The sequence below is a fragment of the Petromyzon marinus genome, chromosome 3, assembly GCF_048934315.1.
Source record: "Petromyzon marinus isolate PM22_M1 ecotype Great Lakes invasive population chromosome 3, UKy_Petmar_22M1.pri1.0, whole genome shotgun sequence".
NCBI lineage: Eukaryota > Metazoa > Chordata > Hyperoartia > Petromyzontiformes > Petromyzontidae > Petromyzon > Petromyzon marinus.
Genome location: NC_133669.1, coordinates 9,806,561 through 9,823,791, shown reverse-complemented (window position 1 = coordinate 9,823,791; position 17,231 = coordinate 9,806,561). Strand labels below are relative to the sequence as shown.

At 48.9% G+C, this 17,231-nt stretch overlaps 1 protein-coding gene across 2 annotated transcripts in view; it reads left to right on the top strand.

Annotated features, from left to right (window-relative positions):
- Positions 1-17,231, top strand: part of LOC116953254 (protocadherin-17-like) — a 47,739-nt gene that overhangs the window by 5,722 nt on the left and 24,786 nt on the right. For both annotated transcript variants that reach the window (XM_032973304.2, XM_032973314.2), the window contains 5 exons: positions 9,619-10,836; positions 13,734-13,904; positions 14,218-14,591; positions 14,955-15,111; positions 17,037-17,173. In XM_032973304.2, coding sequence (XP_032829195.2) covers positions 10,179-10,836; positions 13,734-13,904; positions 14,218-14,591; positions 14,955-15,111; positions 17,037-17,173 — 1,497 coding nt within the window. In that variant the 5' untranslated portion in view covers positions 9,619-10,178. The remainder of the gene's footprint in view (positions 1-9,618; positions 10,837-13,733; positions 13,905-14,217; positions 14,592-14,954; positions 15,112-17,036; positions 17,174-17,231) is intronic.

The window sequence follows — 17,231 nt, the reverse complement described above, 5'->3', positions numbered from 1 at the left end:
CGTTCGTCAGTACCGCTTGGTAAAGGGGATGCCCAGGGGGTCTCTTCAGATACCACTCGTCACCAGAGCTGAATTTCTCATGCAAAATGTTGACGGCGACCCTGATCCCCAAACCCCGGTAGAAATTGTGAGAGAGAGAGTGTGAGAGAGTACAAGTGAGAGTGTGACACAGAGGATATGAAGGAGAGATGAGGAGCAGTGGCGCAGTGGTGAGCGCAATGCAATACGAACCCAGCTATTCGGTGACTCTGAATTCGATCCCCGCTCACGATATCTGAAAGAATTCTGGGCCTCCGCAACGTTAACTCAGGCTGAAACGAGTACCTTGCTGCAATGTGTAAACTAAAACTACCAAATTTTGATTTAAAGCTTTCGTGACTGCAGTAATTCATATTCTTAGTTCTTTCGGGAAAGTCACGTTGAAGGGAAACAACAAAATAATAAAATATATATAAAACAATAAAAATTCTCACGACGTTTCGACCATAACACAAAGACGACCGTTTGTGTTATGGTCGAAACGTCGTGAGAATTTTTATTGTTTTAGATATATATTATTATTTTGTTGTTTCCCTTCAACGTGACTTTACCGAAAGAACTAAGAATAATAAACTACCAACTTATTTTTTTCAGGTAAGACCCACTGAGCTGCATAATAACTCTTTTTCAGAAGCGACCTGGCCACAAATGATAGCTCAACGAAGTGGCCTTATCAAGTGAACATTTATAAAAAATACTCTAAACGCATGTTTCTAGATGTGGATGGAAAACTGAAGGGCCCAGAGAAAAATCCACGCGACCACGGAGGGAGAGACACAAAAACTCCAAATATACAGGCGAGGTTGTTAACATCTCACCACCGTGGTAACTCAGCAATGGGAAGACAAAGGCGACTTTGCGTGGTGTTGGCCACCCCATCCGTGTGTCTTTTATGCCCTCTCATAGATGCTGGTTAACAGCACTTGCCCCAACAGGAGGGGATCTTTCTAATGTATTTACTTTTGTCTATGAAGGATGTGAAGCTTGTAAGAGTGTGTGAGTATATGAGGGAAAGTGTGTGTGTGTGTGATACTCTGTGTGAATGTATGAGAGAAAAATACTACGAGTGAAAGGATAAGCATTTTTTTTTAAAAGAACAACGTGTAGGAGAGAGTGTGTGAGAGTGTCTGCCTACGTGAGAGAGTGAGATCGTCTGTAAGTGTGCGTGTGTGAGAGTTTGCAGAGGAGTGTGCGGTGTTGTCTTTTGGCAAAATAACCCCTCCACCCCCCCTATTCGTGGATGTCAGATGGCAACACTGCTGCGTGTGTTCTGAGTGATGTGATGGGGGAAAGGCTGACATTAGTCAGCTGATTACCACATGGCGTGTTTACATCCACCGCAGTGGCTAACGGGGGGTGGGGGGGGCGCTGGACAGGTGTGATGTTCTGTTAACCCCTCTACCTTGAATTGAATACCTATATATAATTTTAAAAGATTCCTGAGATCTAGGCGTTTATTTCATCTGGCCAAACCCCAACCGGTGGAGCCAGGGAACTGAACCCCTCGGAGACCTTCCAGAAATAAGAGGCAATCTCACTGCGGTGGGAAGCTCGGCCTCTGTGGAGGAGACTCGCGAAGGCCGCTAGTGGGCAGTTTTAGGAGGCGGAGACAAGTCGCCCTCCAACAACAACAACAACAAAAACGAGGAGCGACGCTCACAACAACGAGCGGAGCGCCGGGCGGCTACAACGCAGCAAGTCGGCACAATGGGGAGCATGGCACAGGTGGTGGCATCTGTCAGACATCTCTGGTGGTTAACGCACAACACCTGGGGTCTGTCCCGTGACCTCCTGCCGGAGGGTCGCTGTGCGTGTAGTTGGGAGAGACTACCTGTGTGAGAGTGAGAGAGAGAGGCGCCTGTATGAATGAGCCGCTGTCTACGATAGGAGGGAGACACAGACAGGCAGACAGCAGCGGCAGCAGCAGCGAGGAGGAGAGGGGTCGCTGCGCGGTGCATGTCGCCTGCACCGCGCACCGCACGCATTTGAAGGACCGCGGCTTCCATTGCAGCGCGCGCGTGAGTGCGTGAGGAGCGTGGGGTGGGGGGTGGATGCATTGTGTGTAAGGGGGTATGAGGTGTGTGTGGGGAGTGTGTGTGTGTGGGGTGTGTGTGTGTGGGGAGCGTGAGGTGTGTGTGGGGAGTGTGAGGTGTGCGTGGGGAGTGTGTGTGTGTGGGGAGTGCGTGTGTGTGGGGAGTGTGTGTGTGTGGGGAGTGTGTGTGTGTGGGGAGCGTGAGGTGTGTGTGGGGAGTATGTGGTGTGTGTGTGGGGAGTATGTGGTGTGTGTGTGGGGAGTTTGTGTGTGTGTGGAGAGTGTGTGTGTGTGGGGAGTGTGTGTGTGTGGGGAGTGTGTGTGTGGGGAGTGTGTGTGTGTGGGGAGTGTGAGGTGTGTGTGGGGAGCGTGAGGTGTGTGTGTGGGGAGTGTGAGGTGTGTGTGTGGGGAGTGTGAGGTGTGTGTGGGGAGTGTGTGTGGGGAGTGTGTGTGTGTGGGGAGTGTGTGTGTGGGGAGGGTGTGTGTGTGTGTGGGGAGTGTGTGTGTGTGTGGGGAGTGTGAGGGGTGTGTGGGGAGTGTGTGTGTGGGGAGCGTGAGGTGTGTGTGGGGAGTGTGTGTGTGTGGGGAGCGTGAGGTGTGTGTGGGGAGTGTGTGTGTGTGTGGGGGGAGTGTGTGTGTAAGGGGGTATGAGGTCTGTGTGGGGAGTGTGAGGTGTGTGTGGGGTGTGTGTGGGGAGCGTGAGGTGTGTGTGAAGTGTGTGGGGGGGGGGGGAGTGTGTAAGGGGGTATGAGGTGTGTGTGGGGTGTGTGTGGTGTGTGTGTGTGGTGTGTGTGTGTGGTGTGTATGGGGAGCGGTAGTGTAGCGGTTAACACGCTGCGCTACGATTCCGGCGACTCGAGTTCGATTCCGGCTTACGGCCAACACCCTTGACGATTGTCTGAACCGGTCCTGGGCCTCCCCTAGGTCTACTCAGCCTCAAATGAGTACCTGGTGCTGTGTGTAAACATCGCCACTGGGGAGACAAAGGCGGCCGGGCGTGGTGCTCGCCACCAACCCCCCTCGTGTACCACGCCGGCCTTCACATGTGCTCGCTAACAGCACTTGCCCCAATAGTCTGTTAAGGCTATACAGGGGATCTTTGTCTTTGTTTTGTATGTGCGTGGAGGGTGAGGCGTGGTGTGTGTGGGGGTTATCGGTGTGGGGTTCAGTGGGGAAGGCACGGGGGTGCATGGGGTAGGGGTGTGTGTGGGGTGTGTGTGGGGTGTGTGTGGGGTGTGTGTGGGGTGTGTGTGGTATGTGTGGGGTGTGTGTGAGAGAGTGGTGTGTGTAGTGTGTGAGTGGGCTATGTGAGGGGTATGATTAGTGGTGTGTGTGAGAGTGGTGTGTGTGTGTGTGAAACGTGTGCGAAAGAGGTGTGATATGTGTTAATGTGTACGAGGTATGATTAGTGTGTGTGTGTGAGAAATAGGTGTATGCCATGTGAGAGGTGTGTGTGTGTGTGGTGTGTGGGTGGTGTGTATGTAGTGTGTGTGGTGATGTGCTCGTCTGGCTTGTCCAGACTCGCATCCCAGCGTTCATTTTCACGCGAGCCCCGTGTAACATGTATCATTACGTCACCGTTACAATCAGAAAGAAACACACCGCAGCATCCGCTACATCACCCCTCTCTCTACAGCATTACACCACTACATCACCTCTATTGAAGCTCCTCTGCAGGATAACATCGCTACCGCATCTCTCTGCATCACCCCTCTCTCTACAGCATTACACCACTACATCACCTCTATTGAAGCTCCTCTGCAGGATAACATCGCTACCGCATCTCTCTGCATCACCCCTCTCTCTACAGCATTACACCACTACATCACCTCTATTGAAGCTCCTCTGCAGGATAACATCGCTACCGCATCTCTCTGCATCGCCCCTCACTCTACAGTATATACATCTACAATATCTACAGTATATATCTCTAAAGTATATGTAACGTAATCCCGTCCAGTTAATCTCTAATCAGTATATCTCTGGAACATGTCCCTATATGCCATCCCATTAGTATATCCATGTATAGGATACACATGGATATTCTGCAGCATATCACCATTTATAGCGTCTCCATAGCATCTCTTTCTCTCGATATAATCTCCCTGTTATGCCTATTTATAGCGTCCCCCTATATATGTGATATATTTTATATATAGCATATCTCCATACTAGCATCTCTATAGCAGCTAATGCTGCAGTATATCTCGCTGTAGTATTTGTCCTTATGCTCCTTATCTTCATATCATCTCCTATAAGATCGCGATCATCTCTCCCCATGGCATATATCTACGTATCTATTTAGGATCTCCCACTACCGTATGTGCATATCTATCGTATCTATCATCCATCTCGTCTATAGCATCTACATTTATAGCATCTCCAGAGCACTAGTATTTGTACTTTGGTTTCCACAGCATCTGCCTCCATACTATCTCTAATATCTCTCCATATACAGCATATGTCTGTATCTCTACGGTACATCTCTGCGGCATCTCTAAGATGTATTTATAGCATGAATATAGCGGCTCCCTCTGACGCATCTCTGCTAATAGATCTCCCCTATAGATCTCCAAACCACGTGTAGTATCTCACACTAAAACAGCTTTAACAACATACATTGCCTTGCGGAAGATGCATTAAACCAATTGTTCTCAATAGTACCTATTATTTCGAGTATATATTAATAAAAAATGACCGCAAGCGTTGATGTGCGTCTCACTTTCCGGAGCGTATTACAGTATAATCGTGAATATTTCGGCAGCAACTCATCGTCTGTCTCTCTATATCATCTTTATCTGTAGCATCTCTGCTAAAAAAAGGATCTTTTCTTTTGCAAGTCTCTGTCGTTATCTCTTATTTCGTCGCTATTTAGCAGGTGTCGGGGCGGTGGAGGAACGGTGGGGGAGCGGTCTGCCCTATATACTCGGCCACCTAAGTTCAATTTCCCGAGAGGGTTAGATTAATTAGTGGTGGGTGATGTCTGAAACCGGTCCTCTTCAGAAAGCCACAAAGACCAGCGTGGTGAAGTATGGTCAAACAAACCCCAAGCCTAACATGGCGTGGTGAGCCACTGCATCGAGCAGTGGATTCATGAAGTTCTGTGAATTATGTTTTTTTTTTAAATACATCTCATCTGTATAGCATATCCTATTAGATCTACAGAAGAGCTTTCCTCTTCGGTCTGCAGTAGCTGTTGAAAAGTATTTACAGCCCTTTGTCAATAGCGTCCATCGCAGGATGAAGGACAAGATCATCTCCCTGCAACATCGCCATTATAGCCAAGTCGGTCGTGGGGGTTGGTTAACCATACTTCACCACGCTGGTCAGAGTGCGCGTTGGATGAGGGGCACAGACGGCGTAGCAGTACATGGCAACAAAGGATCTCCCTGAACTGCCCGCGAAGTTGCCCCGAAGCAGTCTAACAACACCAGTTTTACACCAAGTGTCCGCCCATCCAAGCCACTATCCAGGCTCGAACCTGCTTAGCTTCCCAGGTGTGACCGGGTCGGGCACGTTCCCGGCGATGTGCTGACACATGCCGCGGTACAGTCCGAATGTATCATTGTCGGTTATTATTACAACAACAACAAAATCAAATATTGGATACGTACTAATAATAAGTCTACGATTTCACACGTACGCCAAACTGAATGCAACCATCATCGCCATCCCGGCGTGGCTGGAGAAGGGCGAGTTTCAGATCCCGCGGGGTCCGATGAGCACTTCTCTCTCTCTCTCATCCACAAAGCCAGGCGGGACTCGCCGTTGCCACCTGAATCACGGTCCTAATTGGTTGACATCACGGCTCAAGTGCAAAGCCACTTCACGGTTGTTGTTGTTGTTGGTGGTACGGCACTCATGATTAGACCTCACATCTTTGGTATCTGACGTGTGCTTCCGAAATCCACTCGGCCCTCCTGCCTCAGTGGCGCCTTCATTCTTCTCTTCTTCCTCCTCACGCTTTGTCGCCGATCAGACGAAACCTCTGCTCTGGTATTTTTTTTAACTTCGGGTTCGTTCCACATTTGAGCGTTGATTTTTGTTGTTACATGTCCCTTGCCGTGGGCAGAGGTTTTTTTTTGGGGGGGGGGAGGGGGGCACGGGAGGGGGGGGGGAAACGCTCCGCCCAAACTGGACACCTCTCTATTAATTTATTGCGAGTAGTTTACAATAACAAAATAAATGTATGAATTATCTGCACCTGAGATTCTTAATGTGAGGGACAAAGCGAACGCCCCCCCCCCCCCCCCAAATATGGAAGTCAATCTCCGCCGATAGCAATATATCCACAGTGGCGGAGAGGCGTCAATATCTTTGGTCGAGGGATTAAGAGTTAGGGTTTGGGTTGGGCAAGCGAGGGTTCGGGTAGCTCGGAGGCTCAATGATTATAATTATTATTCAGAGGCCCATCTTCAGTTACGGAGCACGCGATCTCATCCTCCCTCGCCAGCAGCTCCAGGAAGGCGGCGTGACTCAGTTTACAGGGTGGCCTGTCCAATCTGCCTCCATCCCTCCTTCGCTCTCTCCATACCTCGCTCCGTTCCTCCCTCTTCCCTCGCTCTCTCTTTTTTTACGATCAGAGGAAACAAGAAGATGCTCGGTGTAGTCGGCACTTTGCTTCGTTCATCATTTCGGTTTTTTTCTAATGCTTTGCTCTATGTGCCCCCCTGTTTAAATGAAAGATTTCACGAAACATCTCAAGCTCTGCTCCTTCGTTCCTCCCTCTCTCTCTCTCTTCCTCCATGCTCCCCTTTGTTCTATCCCTTGTCTCTCCCCACCGTCGTCTCCCCTGGGGTGCGGTGCAGTTACGCCGCCTGCACACTCGAGAGCTACACCACTGCTATCACTGCTACCACTGCTCTCTCCCTCTCTTCCCTCTCTCGCCCCCACTACCCCCACCCCCTCCCTCGCTTAACAAAGCTCCACCATTACCCACAAGCCCCAGTGGCATAATTAAATGTTACAATTGATTGCAATTAATCCTAACGAGCGCCCCCCACAGAGAGGCATTCGCCACCCCAGCCCCTCCCTCTCACCCCCCCCCCCTACTCCCTTGCCACCCTCCCCCTCCTCACTAACCACCCCCCTCGGGCACCCAAAAACAACCAAAAAACAATCACCCTCCCGTCTCACCCACCCCCTTTTCTCACGCGACACACGAAATCCCCCCGCGTGCCGCCACCTCGCGCGATGGTGTCGCCCACGGAGCCACAGGTGTGAGCGACTCCCGGGAGTGCACCATTGATCCGAGCCGCGTTGGGGGGGGGGGGCGTGTATTGGAGAGAACGTGGGAAGCGACGTAATTGTTACCGCTATTCAATTAGGCGTCCTTTAAAACAGGTGGGAGCCCGCGAGATCCGTTATCTCTGCGGCAAGGGAGACGTGAGGACCGGACACGCTCACGTGGGGGAGGGGGGGGGGTCATCTATTATTAGCTTCACAGTAATTATTTCCTGTTTATAGTATTATTAAATCAATAATTCCATTATTTTTTTGTTTGCACTTTTACCAGGGAGAATTGCGTCTGTGTGTGTGTGTTTTTTTTTGGGTAAATTGCGCGAAAATGATGCATTCGCGATGCTCGTGGCTGTGAGACGTGGCAACCACTTAACCTTGCAGCGACGGCATGAGAGTTGCGCTTTGGCGGTACCATTGCAATGGTCGTGGGTAGGTGGGGAGGGAGCGGTGGCGCAGCGGTTAGCGCGCGGCTCAGTGCGGCGACGCTCTTGGCATTCGCAAACCATGCACAGGAGCAAGCGTAGAGCCCCAAGTATCTCAAGGGGTCACCATACTGTGTTCATGAAACAAAAGATTTGGCGTGCATCAGATATCCTCTTCAACTATAGAATGTTCTAAACATAATAAGATAATTCACATCAAAGCCAATTAATCTCTTTCATCTCTATCTTGTCTGAATCCCTCTTCTCTAATGTCATAACATCTTTATCTTTTGTCCACATATCTCTTATCTCAATATATCTGTCGTCTATATCTTTTCCGTCATCTCAGTCGCATTTTATCATTTGAAGTAGGGGAAGAATGTTTTTTTCTGCATTTGGGCCCCCCCTCCCACAATGAGAAAACACCAGCCATTGATTCTAGGCCACGGCTAACATCAGTGGCGAGTGATATCTGAACTGTCTCAGGGTTTCTCCACTTGACCTACCAGCATTGATCGGCGTGGTCAAGTCTGGTCAAACAACCACCACGACCAACACGGCGTGGGGCCAGAGGGGATGCCGGGGGACGGGGGGCGGGAGGCTTTCATGCAGCAGTGGATTAATTAAAAAGGGCTGTATCCAACAATATCTTCATTAATTTTCCCAGGAAAATATTACGCCTCAACACCGAATAGACCGTGATATCAATTTTTCCCATAAATTAGTATAACCCTCATTTCACATCATCATCTTGTTTTTGTACGAGACAAGTTCGCGAGAAAATTATTCAACTGCAAGCACACTCAACATAAGCTTGCCACAAGTCTTGCAGTCGTTGTAACTTGGCAATACATAACCCACATGCTGTCAGAAAATGATGACATCATTAAAGCGTTGCAATGTCTTCCATAACAGTAAAACATTGTAAACAGCACTCATTTAATGGATCATGGCTATTTTGTTATTTAATAACCACTGTGTATTTCAATTCTTATTTAATATATTTTCACAAAATGTAATATTTAAAAAAAACGTTTAGATGAGCCACTTTTTTTTAAAAACAGATGCGACTATTGTGGATCTTATATTTCGCGATACATCATTGTAGTCTAGCCATTATTGCGGAAAACCAAATTGATATGTTTGGCCAATTCCATTTAAATCAGTCAGTCATACTGATAGTAATGACAATAATGTAATTCGTTCGTCAAGGAAAGCTTCACTGAGTCTAAAGACATTGTTTCCAGAAGAGTCCTGTGCTTGGAATATTTGGTTGATTTGTTTTGCAATCTGTGAAGAAGAGTAAGTGGATTTGGGCAGGACACATTATGAGAATGGATGATAGGCGATGGTCAGGAATAGCGGTGGATTAGCAGCCAAGGAATGGAACGCGTCTATGATTTCATCCACTCAGGAGATGGTGTAATGAAATCAGCCCATGTGCAGGTGCTAAGGTGGATTATTGCATCGCAGAATCGTGAAAAAATGTCGATGGCTTGGTGAAGCCTTCATCATCGCTGCCACTGCTGCTGCTGTTGTTTTGAATGTTGCGCTTGTGTGCGTGGAGGGGAACAAGGAAGCAGAGCGTGGCAAAGAAAAACTCCACGCGAACGAGAGAATAACACGAAGCCTGCCGCTGTACAGGAGAGCTGTCATATAGCCACTTTCTGTACTGCCATTACATTACAGGCGGCAAAGTCATGGGTGGTCATTTGCCGTATTGCCTTAAGTGCGCCTGTTGATTATTTCCTATGGTCAAATCACCGATAATGTGCCTAATATTGTCAGATCTCGTAAGCTAATCAGAGTCGAGTCCGGATATTGTGCTTAAGTTTGTTAATTATATAATGATTAATGGGAGGTGTTTGTGCTTTGTGTTTGTAGGGTGGAACAAACTTTTCCAAGGCTGGAATTGTGTTTCCAGGGAACTGAGATGAAGACACAATTACTACGTCTACCTTGCTCCCCATCTTCGTACAAATAACTACTCGATATCATTCTTCTACGGTTTTACATTTTTGGCAAAAATGTGTTTTTCATTATCAGTTTTTTTTTAATTACTGTTAAGTATTTAAAAAGATCTAATGTAACTATAATCATGAAATCGAATATCTATATTTTTTGAAAATAAGCCACTCATCTATTTTTTATCACATTAACATATTTTACATCTACTTATAAAGTGCAATTTTCTAAAAAAAAAAAAGCCTTCTGGCACGTCCGCATTTAATTTTGGAAATATATAATTTTTTAACATTTCAGTAACTTGTGAAGAAATTTAAAGTAGACTTACAGAGCCGTGTATTATCACATTCACAAAAGTAATTACCACTTGTCTGCGTGAATACGCAGAACAGCAACCACCACAAACCACACTACTCCACGGAATATCGCGCAAATCCGAAAACAACCCGTCGCTGATCCTGAGCGACGGCGGCCTCACCATGACGCCCCATGGATCAGCGAGGCCACCGTCGCTTCGGAAGCCGAGACAGCAGCGTAGAAGGACTCCCCTCTCCACGGCGGTCACGCTCATCGCCTTGCTGGCGTTGCACGCCGCGTCGGGGGCCCCGCAGGCCCCATCGCCGTCGCAGGGCTCCCCGGCCGCCCAGCCGGGCCCCGCGGCGCTGGTGGCCACCACCCTGCGCTACTCCGTGCCGGAGGAGAGCGCGCCGGGCACGCTGGTCGGCCGCGCAGCCTTCGACCTGGGCCTCCCGGGCCCCGCCGACCTCCGCTCGCGCAACTTCCGCGCACTGCCCTCGGGCAACGGCACTGCGTACGTGACGGCCAGCGAGCAGAGCGGGGAGCTGCGGCTCAGTGGCAAGCGGCTCGACCGGGAGGAGATCTGCCGACACGGGGGCGGCGGAGGTGGTGGTGGTGGAGTAGGTGCCGGACATTTTGTTGGCGGGGGAGGCGCCGGTGGCGGCATCTCCTCGATGGCGGGGTCAGGGCGTGCGGGAGGTTCCGACGGAGACACGGACGCCTGCGTGCTGTCCCTGGAGCTCATGCTGGACTCGCCGCCGCTGCTGGCGCGGGTGTTCGTCAGCGTCCTCGACGTCAACGACCACGCACCCAGTTTCGCCGAGTCGCTCGTCTCGTTGGGTGAGGGATGTGACACTACCGCAACGTGATCTGGTGAACACGACGAGGAATAATTTTAATAAAGAAACGATTCCCCCCAATTGTATCCCGATTGTGCGGTTGGCGTCACGTCATGAGACAATTGGAACGCTCACACGGCAGTGCAACCAATCTTGTTAGATGATGGTCCCCAGAAGCGGACAACACAGAGCTACCTCTGAGATTTTGGCAAGTGGCTTCTAGTTCACACAGTAGGGGGCAACACTTCCCCACGCACCATGCTACAGAGAGTATATCATGTTGCGTGACAAACTTAATTATTTCTTTTAATTTTTATACATTCCATGATTGGGTCTTAGAAAAATAAGGTGGACAACCAAATTCAATGCAAGTCATTGGTGACTAGGCTGAGACAACCAACTCTCACTTCTTTTGAGAACCTACATTAATCACAAGCGAATGCCTGGATTCAAACCAGTAGGGGATTGACAAAGGGGCGGTACATTTGCATGTTTAAAAATTATCATTCTTGTTTTTGTTATCATTTCTTTGTACGTACGTGTACAGCTCTTTGTTAATCAACTGCTGGATGAGGGCCTTCCCATGCCGTGCGGTTCATCCTATAACACCTGTTGTATGCATGGTGGCCACATGGGCTTAATTTCTTAATACTTTCTGGATCCCTGGCAAGCTGGAGTAGGCCCTTGACTCGTGACCACAGCCATTGCGAGATGTATGCTCGATGTGGTTTTCTGGACGTGGAAATGCACTCCAGGTCACTGCCCTGGGCAGACCAGGCTGAAATTAAGCCCTGGCGGTCGCCCATCCAAGCACTATGCAGGCTCAACTGTGCTTAGGCTATGCGATCTGATGCAATTGGGAGCATGCAAGGTGATTTTAGTCATTGCCATCTCTTTAAAAATGGAAAGGCGCAGCCCTGTGATTGTTTGCTCATTCCACTACTGGCAATAAGGCTTCCACTTAATGGAGCTCAAGAGGCCTCTCTCGTGAGGGTATTTGGCCTCCTCTTCCACGATGGCCAGATATCTTGGAAGAGGTTTTTCTCAGTTTTTTCTCAGTTTATTTATTTTGGTATAGCCCTGTGAGCCATTTGGCTCTCGAATCGGGTGCAACCACAACAAACAAAAAAACAAAAACACGAACAAGAAAACATCTTAAAGTGACTATGTTGACTGTGCAAACAGAAAATCCATGAAAAAACAGCAAAATATTCCTGAAAAAAGCATCGTACACCAACGCTGTGTGCAAAAAATCCCAGTGGGATGCAAGTCAAACAACAACAACAACCACAAGAAAACTTAGATTAAGGCCGTCAGTCTAACTCCGTACTACAGCAAAGCAAACATGTCCAAACCAAAAAACGTTTTCGAAATCACAACAAAATAAAGCCATAATTGCAACGTAACACTCATCATAGGGACTGTGATGGAATTTTTACAATAAACTACATAAATAACATGTAACACCAAATCCTAGAGCCATAGCTGGCTGCATGAGTTACTCCACAACAACAGAAGCATCAGTTGGAGTATTACATTTTTCAATGCACCTTTAAGATCAGCACGCTAAATCAAAATACAGATAATACTTTGCAGCATCATCCGGAGAAAAACATTTTATTTTATTTTACGCCAATGAATAGCAGTGGCAGCTAGGGGTGTACAACTCCTCTAGAGCAGTTTTGAGAGAAGATCTCATTGGTAGCGATTCAAGTTGCAGTTTATTGGCAATAGCATTCCAGACCCTGGCGGCATCAATAGCAAAGACCCTTCCTCCAGTTTTTGTGCGGCAATAGGGAATGTGAAGCTGGTAAATGAGCGAAGACTTGAGGTCAAATTAGTTCTTTGAAACAGAGAGGAGATCCAGCAGGTAGTCTGCGGATTTTTTTGTAAGTACATCGTGAATAAATAAGATCTGGTGCACAAGCCGTCGAACATTAAGAGATGTTAAGTTTGACCCAATGTAGAGATCGCAGTGGTGAGTCCTATATGGGCAGTTCAATGTAAATCTTAAGGCCGAGTGATAGATGGAATCAAGCTTCTTCAGTACAGTACTTGGGGCTGATTTATACACGATGTCACAGTAGTCAAGTAGAGGCAGTATGGTAGCTTTTATCAATTCCAAACGGAACATTGGGGGGAAGCAGTGCTTGTGTCGATACAGAAAACCAATTTTTATTTTTGCCTTTTTACCAATATAATCAATGTGATCTTCAAAATTCAGTTTTGAATCCAGGATAATTATTTAAGGAATGTAATTGGGGAAAAATAACTTCCTGCTTTAGTCTTGGTGAGAAGCATAGCATCTTGGTTTTGGAGGTATTCAGGACTAGTTTAAGAGCAACTAGCTGATGTTGTAGTTTGTTGAAATCACCCTGTAGCTTAGCAATCACGTCATCCGGAGAGCAGCCAGCAGTAATCAGTATCGTGTCATCTGCAAAAAGATTTACCCTGGAATGAGATTTACCCTGGAATGATCCAGGTCAATGCCCAAGTCATTGACATAAAGAGAGACCAAAAGGGGGCCGAGGATGGAACCCTTTGGAACCCCTTTTGTTATCTTAACACTGTTTGACCTCCAATCATCTGTGAATACAGTTTGGGTGCGAGAAAAGAGGTAATTTTGTAACCATTTGTAAAGTGTGGGCACTCCCAGGTGGGAGTGCCCACACTTTACGCTGCTACATCGACTAACTGTGGTGTACTCACATATACCGCTGGGGGGGGGGAGTATTTAACAATCTAACCATGCCCTACCCTGAATATATGTTGAACTTCTTTCACACCGTATGCAGCTAATCGTAGTTGCTCGCCATTTTCACCCACAGCAGCAGTCCCCTATTCCTTTAACCATTAAAACAATCTTCATCTCTCCCGGGTGGAACGGGGGACTCACAGAGGTGCCGGAGAGCGCCGCCGTGGGGACTCGACTGCCCCTGCCGCCCGCCAGCGACCCGGACTCCGGCTCCAATGGACTCCAGCGCTACGAGCTGGTGCCAGACGGAGACGGGGGCGGCGGCGTCGACGGAGAGAGAGACGACGCGTTCGTCCTGCGTCTCGAGGCTGGAGGTCGGTCCCACACATTATCACCATTGCCGCAATCATCATCGGCCATGAAATATCCGCTGCTGGTTGAAGTCCTCTCCAATGCAGCTGTACGTAAAATTGCACCACGAATTCGATTTTTTTTGGACAAATGCTTAGCACATTTATGAAGTATTTTAAAATAAAATATAGGACGGCGCATACCCATAAAACATTGAATGCTGGGTTAACGTTGGTCCGATGTTTCCAACCACATACTAACGGTCGCCCAACGTGGCATATTTCCTGGGAGCTGCAATGAACTTGAACGCAGTAACGCGCGCCTCGCCGTGCACAGGTGTGGTGAGCAACGGCCTGGTGGTGTGGCTCTGGGGCGCCACTGCCGGTACCGGTGGTAGCGCTGGTCCTGGCGGTGCTGCTGCTGTTGGTGGTGGGGGCGGTGGCGGGCCCGGTGGCATCAACGGCGTTGGTGGGGGCGGTGGAGAAGGCGGAGGAATCCCGCAGTCGCCCGAGCTGGTGCTGGCGCGAGCCCTGGACCGAGAGACGCGCGCGCGCCACTCGTTCGTGCTGCGTGCGTGGGACGGGGGCAGCCCCCCGCGGTGGGGGGCGGCGCGTGTCACCGTCACCATCACCGACGTCAACGACCACGTCCCACGATTCGAGCGCAGCGAGTACCTGGCGCGCGTGCGCGAGGGCGGCCCGGCTGGACAGGTGAGGCAGCCCCGACGGTGATAATCACAGGAATGACGATGACGATGATGGTGATGGTGGGCGATAACATATGATAGTGGTGGTGATGATAGTGGATAATTATGATGGTGAGTAATAGGAGGTATTGTTAATGTTTAATAATGATGATGGTTGCTGGCGGGTGATGATGGTGGAGAGTGATAGCTTGGGCGATAGCTTTTGCGAGTGATGGTGAGCGATGGTGATGGCAGACCCTGGAGAGCGACGTTGTCGGTCGGCAATAGCAGGCGATGGCGAACAATGCTGATGGTGGGGCGATCGCAGATTACAGTGATGGTGGGCGATGGCCGGTGATTATTGGTTGATGTGCGTGTGGTGGCGCAGGGCTGGCCACGAGGAGGCCCCCTCGTCGTGCTGCGTGCACGTGACCCCGACGAGGGTGCCAACGGGGAGGTTCGCTACTCGCTGGGCGACCACGTCTCCGACGATATCCGCCACCTCTTCGCCGTCGACCCCACGAGCGGCCACGTCACCTTACGAGGTCATGACCCCAACCCTGATTACCCCCTCCCCCCCCCCATGCTGGCCCTACAGGGTCACGACCCCCACGACTAAATCTATTTGGTCACGAATGCTGAACCTATTGCTGATCCTACAAGGTCACGAACCAACACTGAACCTTTGAGGTCATCCCGATGCTCACCCTGAAATCATAAACCCTGAACCTACATGGTCATGAGCCCAAGTCTGACCCTAACACTGACCTTGATCCAATGATTTCCACATAAGGTCGCAAACCAAATTCTGACCCTAACAGGAAACCTGGGATCTAATTTGTATGTATTTCGATGTTTATTTTGAATTATGTATAATTACTTTATATCATTTGGCATCAAACTAGGACCCGTTATCTTAAAGGGATGGTCCTTCCCTTAAATATGTGGACATTCACCACCATTGATTTAAGCAAGCCCGACTGTTTATTAGATACTGACTGTATGTCGAAACTGGTCCAGAATTTGCTTGTGCTGAATCAATGCTGCTGAAATTATTCACTTTCAGAAGGCCATTGGGCCGATGGGTTGTGTGAAATTCCTTTATTGTGTTATTTGTATAGACCAGTATTTGAAGAAGACATTGTCTGCTTATCTACTACGAACCCGAGGAGGTCAAAACCCAACGTTAACTCCTAATACCAACTGCACAAGGTCATGACCCCAAGCTCTGACCCTAGTTATCAGGCCATGGAGTATGCTTTTGCTTTCTCCCCCCATCTATATTCCATTTATATTCTACCAGCAACATGAATGAAGACAAGGACACATCTATTCATAAACTCTGACAGCAAGTGGTGCACCGCCCTGTGTCAGTGTAGAGTCTCGGAAAAGGACATAACAGAAGTACTTTTGAAAGTCATTAGACCCCTTCATACACACTAGGGGCACACATTTATTTTGGCTTGTAAACAATTCTCGTTGCATATCAATCAAAACTAAATATCTCTCAGAACTGGAATTTATGCCAAATTCGGTGACTATTTTGATTTTGTCCAATCAATTGTAATGTAAATAATTTGAATAATAACAAATTCTGGCTTAATCCCTCAATCGATATATTCTGGGTCGCGAGTAGACTGCAGCAGGCATGTGACGAATACCCACATCCATAACGAGAGGTATACATGATGTGGTGTGCCGGTGCGAAAATTATTTTCTGAGCCACTGACCCGGACACACCCGCCTGAATTTATGTTCTGTAAGCGACCAGAATGAGAACGTCAAACTTATTTGAATCACACATGGATGATGATTATGATTGATGATAATGCCGCTGATGTCGGTGCTGCTAATGGTGGAGCTGAAGCTTAGTTTGCCGTTGCTGCGTTCGCTGCTGTCGCTGCTACTGATGGGTTTTTTTATGCTTGTTTACCCAAGAAGGCCCCATTGAGTCGCATGACTCCTTTGTCAGGAGGGTCCTGCCAACATTTTCACAGTCGGGATGATCATTGTTATTTATATTCAAATTGACCTTGCTGCTGACCTTGCTCATGATAATGCTGACCTCGCTATCGATGCTGATGCTGACCTTGCTGCTGATGCTAACCTTGCTGCTGCTAATGATGCTGGCCTTGCTGCTGATGCCGACCTTACTGCTGCTAATGATGCTGGCCTTGCTGCTGATGCCGACCTTACTGCTGCTAATGATGCTGGCCTTGCTGCTGATGCCGACCTTGCTGATGATGCTGACCTCGCTGATGATGCCGACCTTGCTGATGATGCTGACCCCGCTGATGATGCCGACCTTGCTGATGATGCTGACCTTGCCGCTGCTTCTGACTTTGCTGCTGAGCTTGCTCATGATAATGATGATGCCGACCTTGCTATCGATGCGGATGCTGAGCTCGCCGATTTAATGATGATGTTGATCTTCCTGGTGCTGCTGCTGACGATGCCGATGGTTCTGCAGCTCCTCTGGACTACGAGACGGCGACGTCGTACGAGTTCTCGGTGCAGGCGCGGGACCTGGGCGTGCACAGCGTCCCCGCCCATGCGCGCGTCCTCGTCAGAGTGCTCGACGTCAACGACAACGCGCCCAGCATCGAGGCGAGCGGCGCACGCACCAACGTCATCGTCACGGCCAACACACACCGGCATTGTTAGC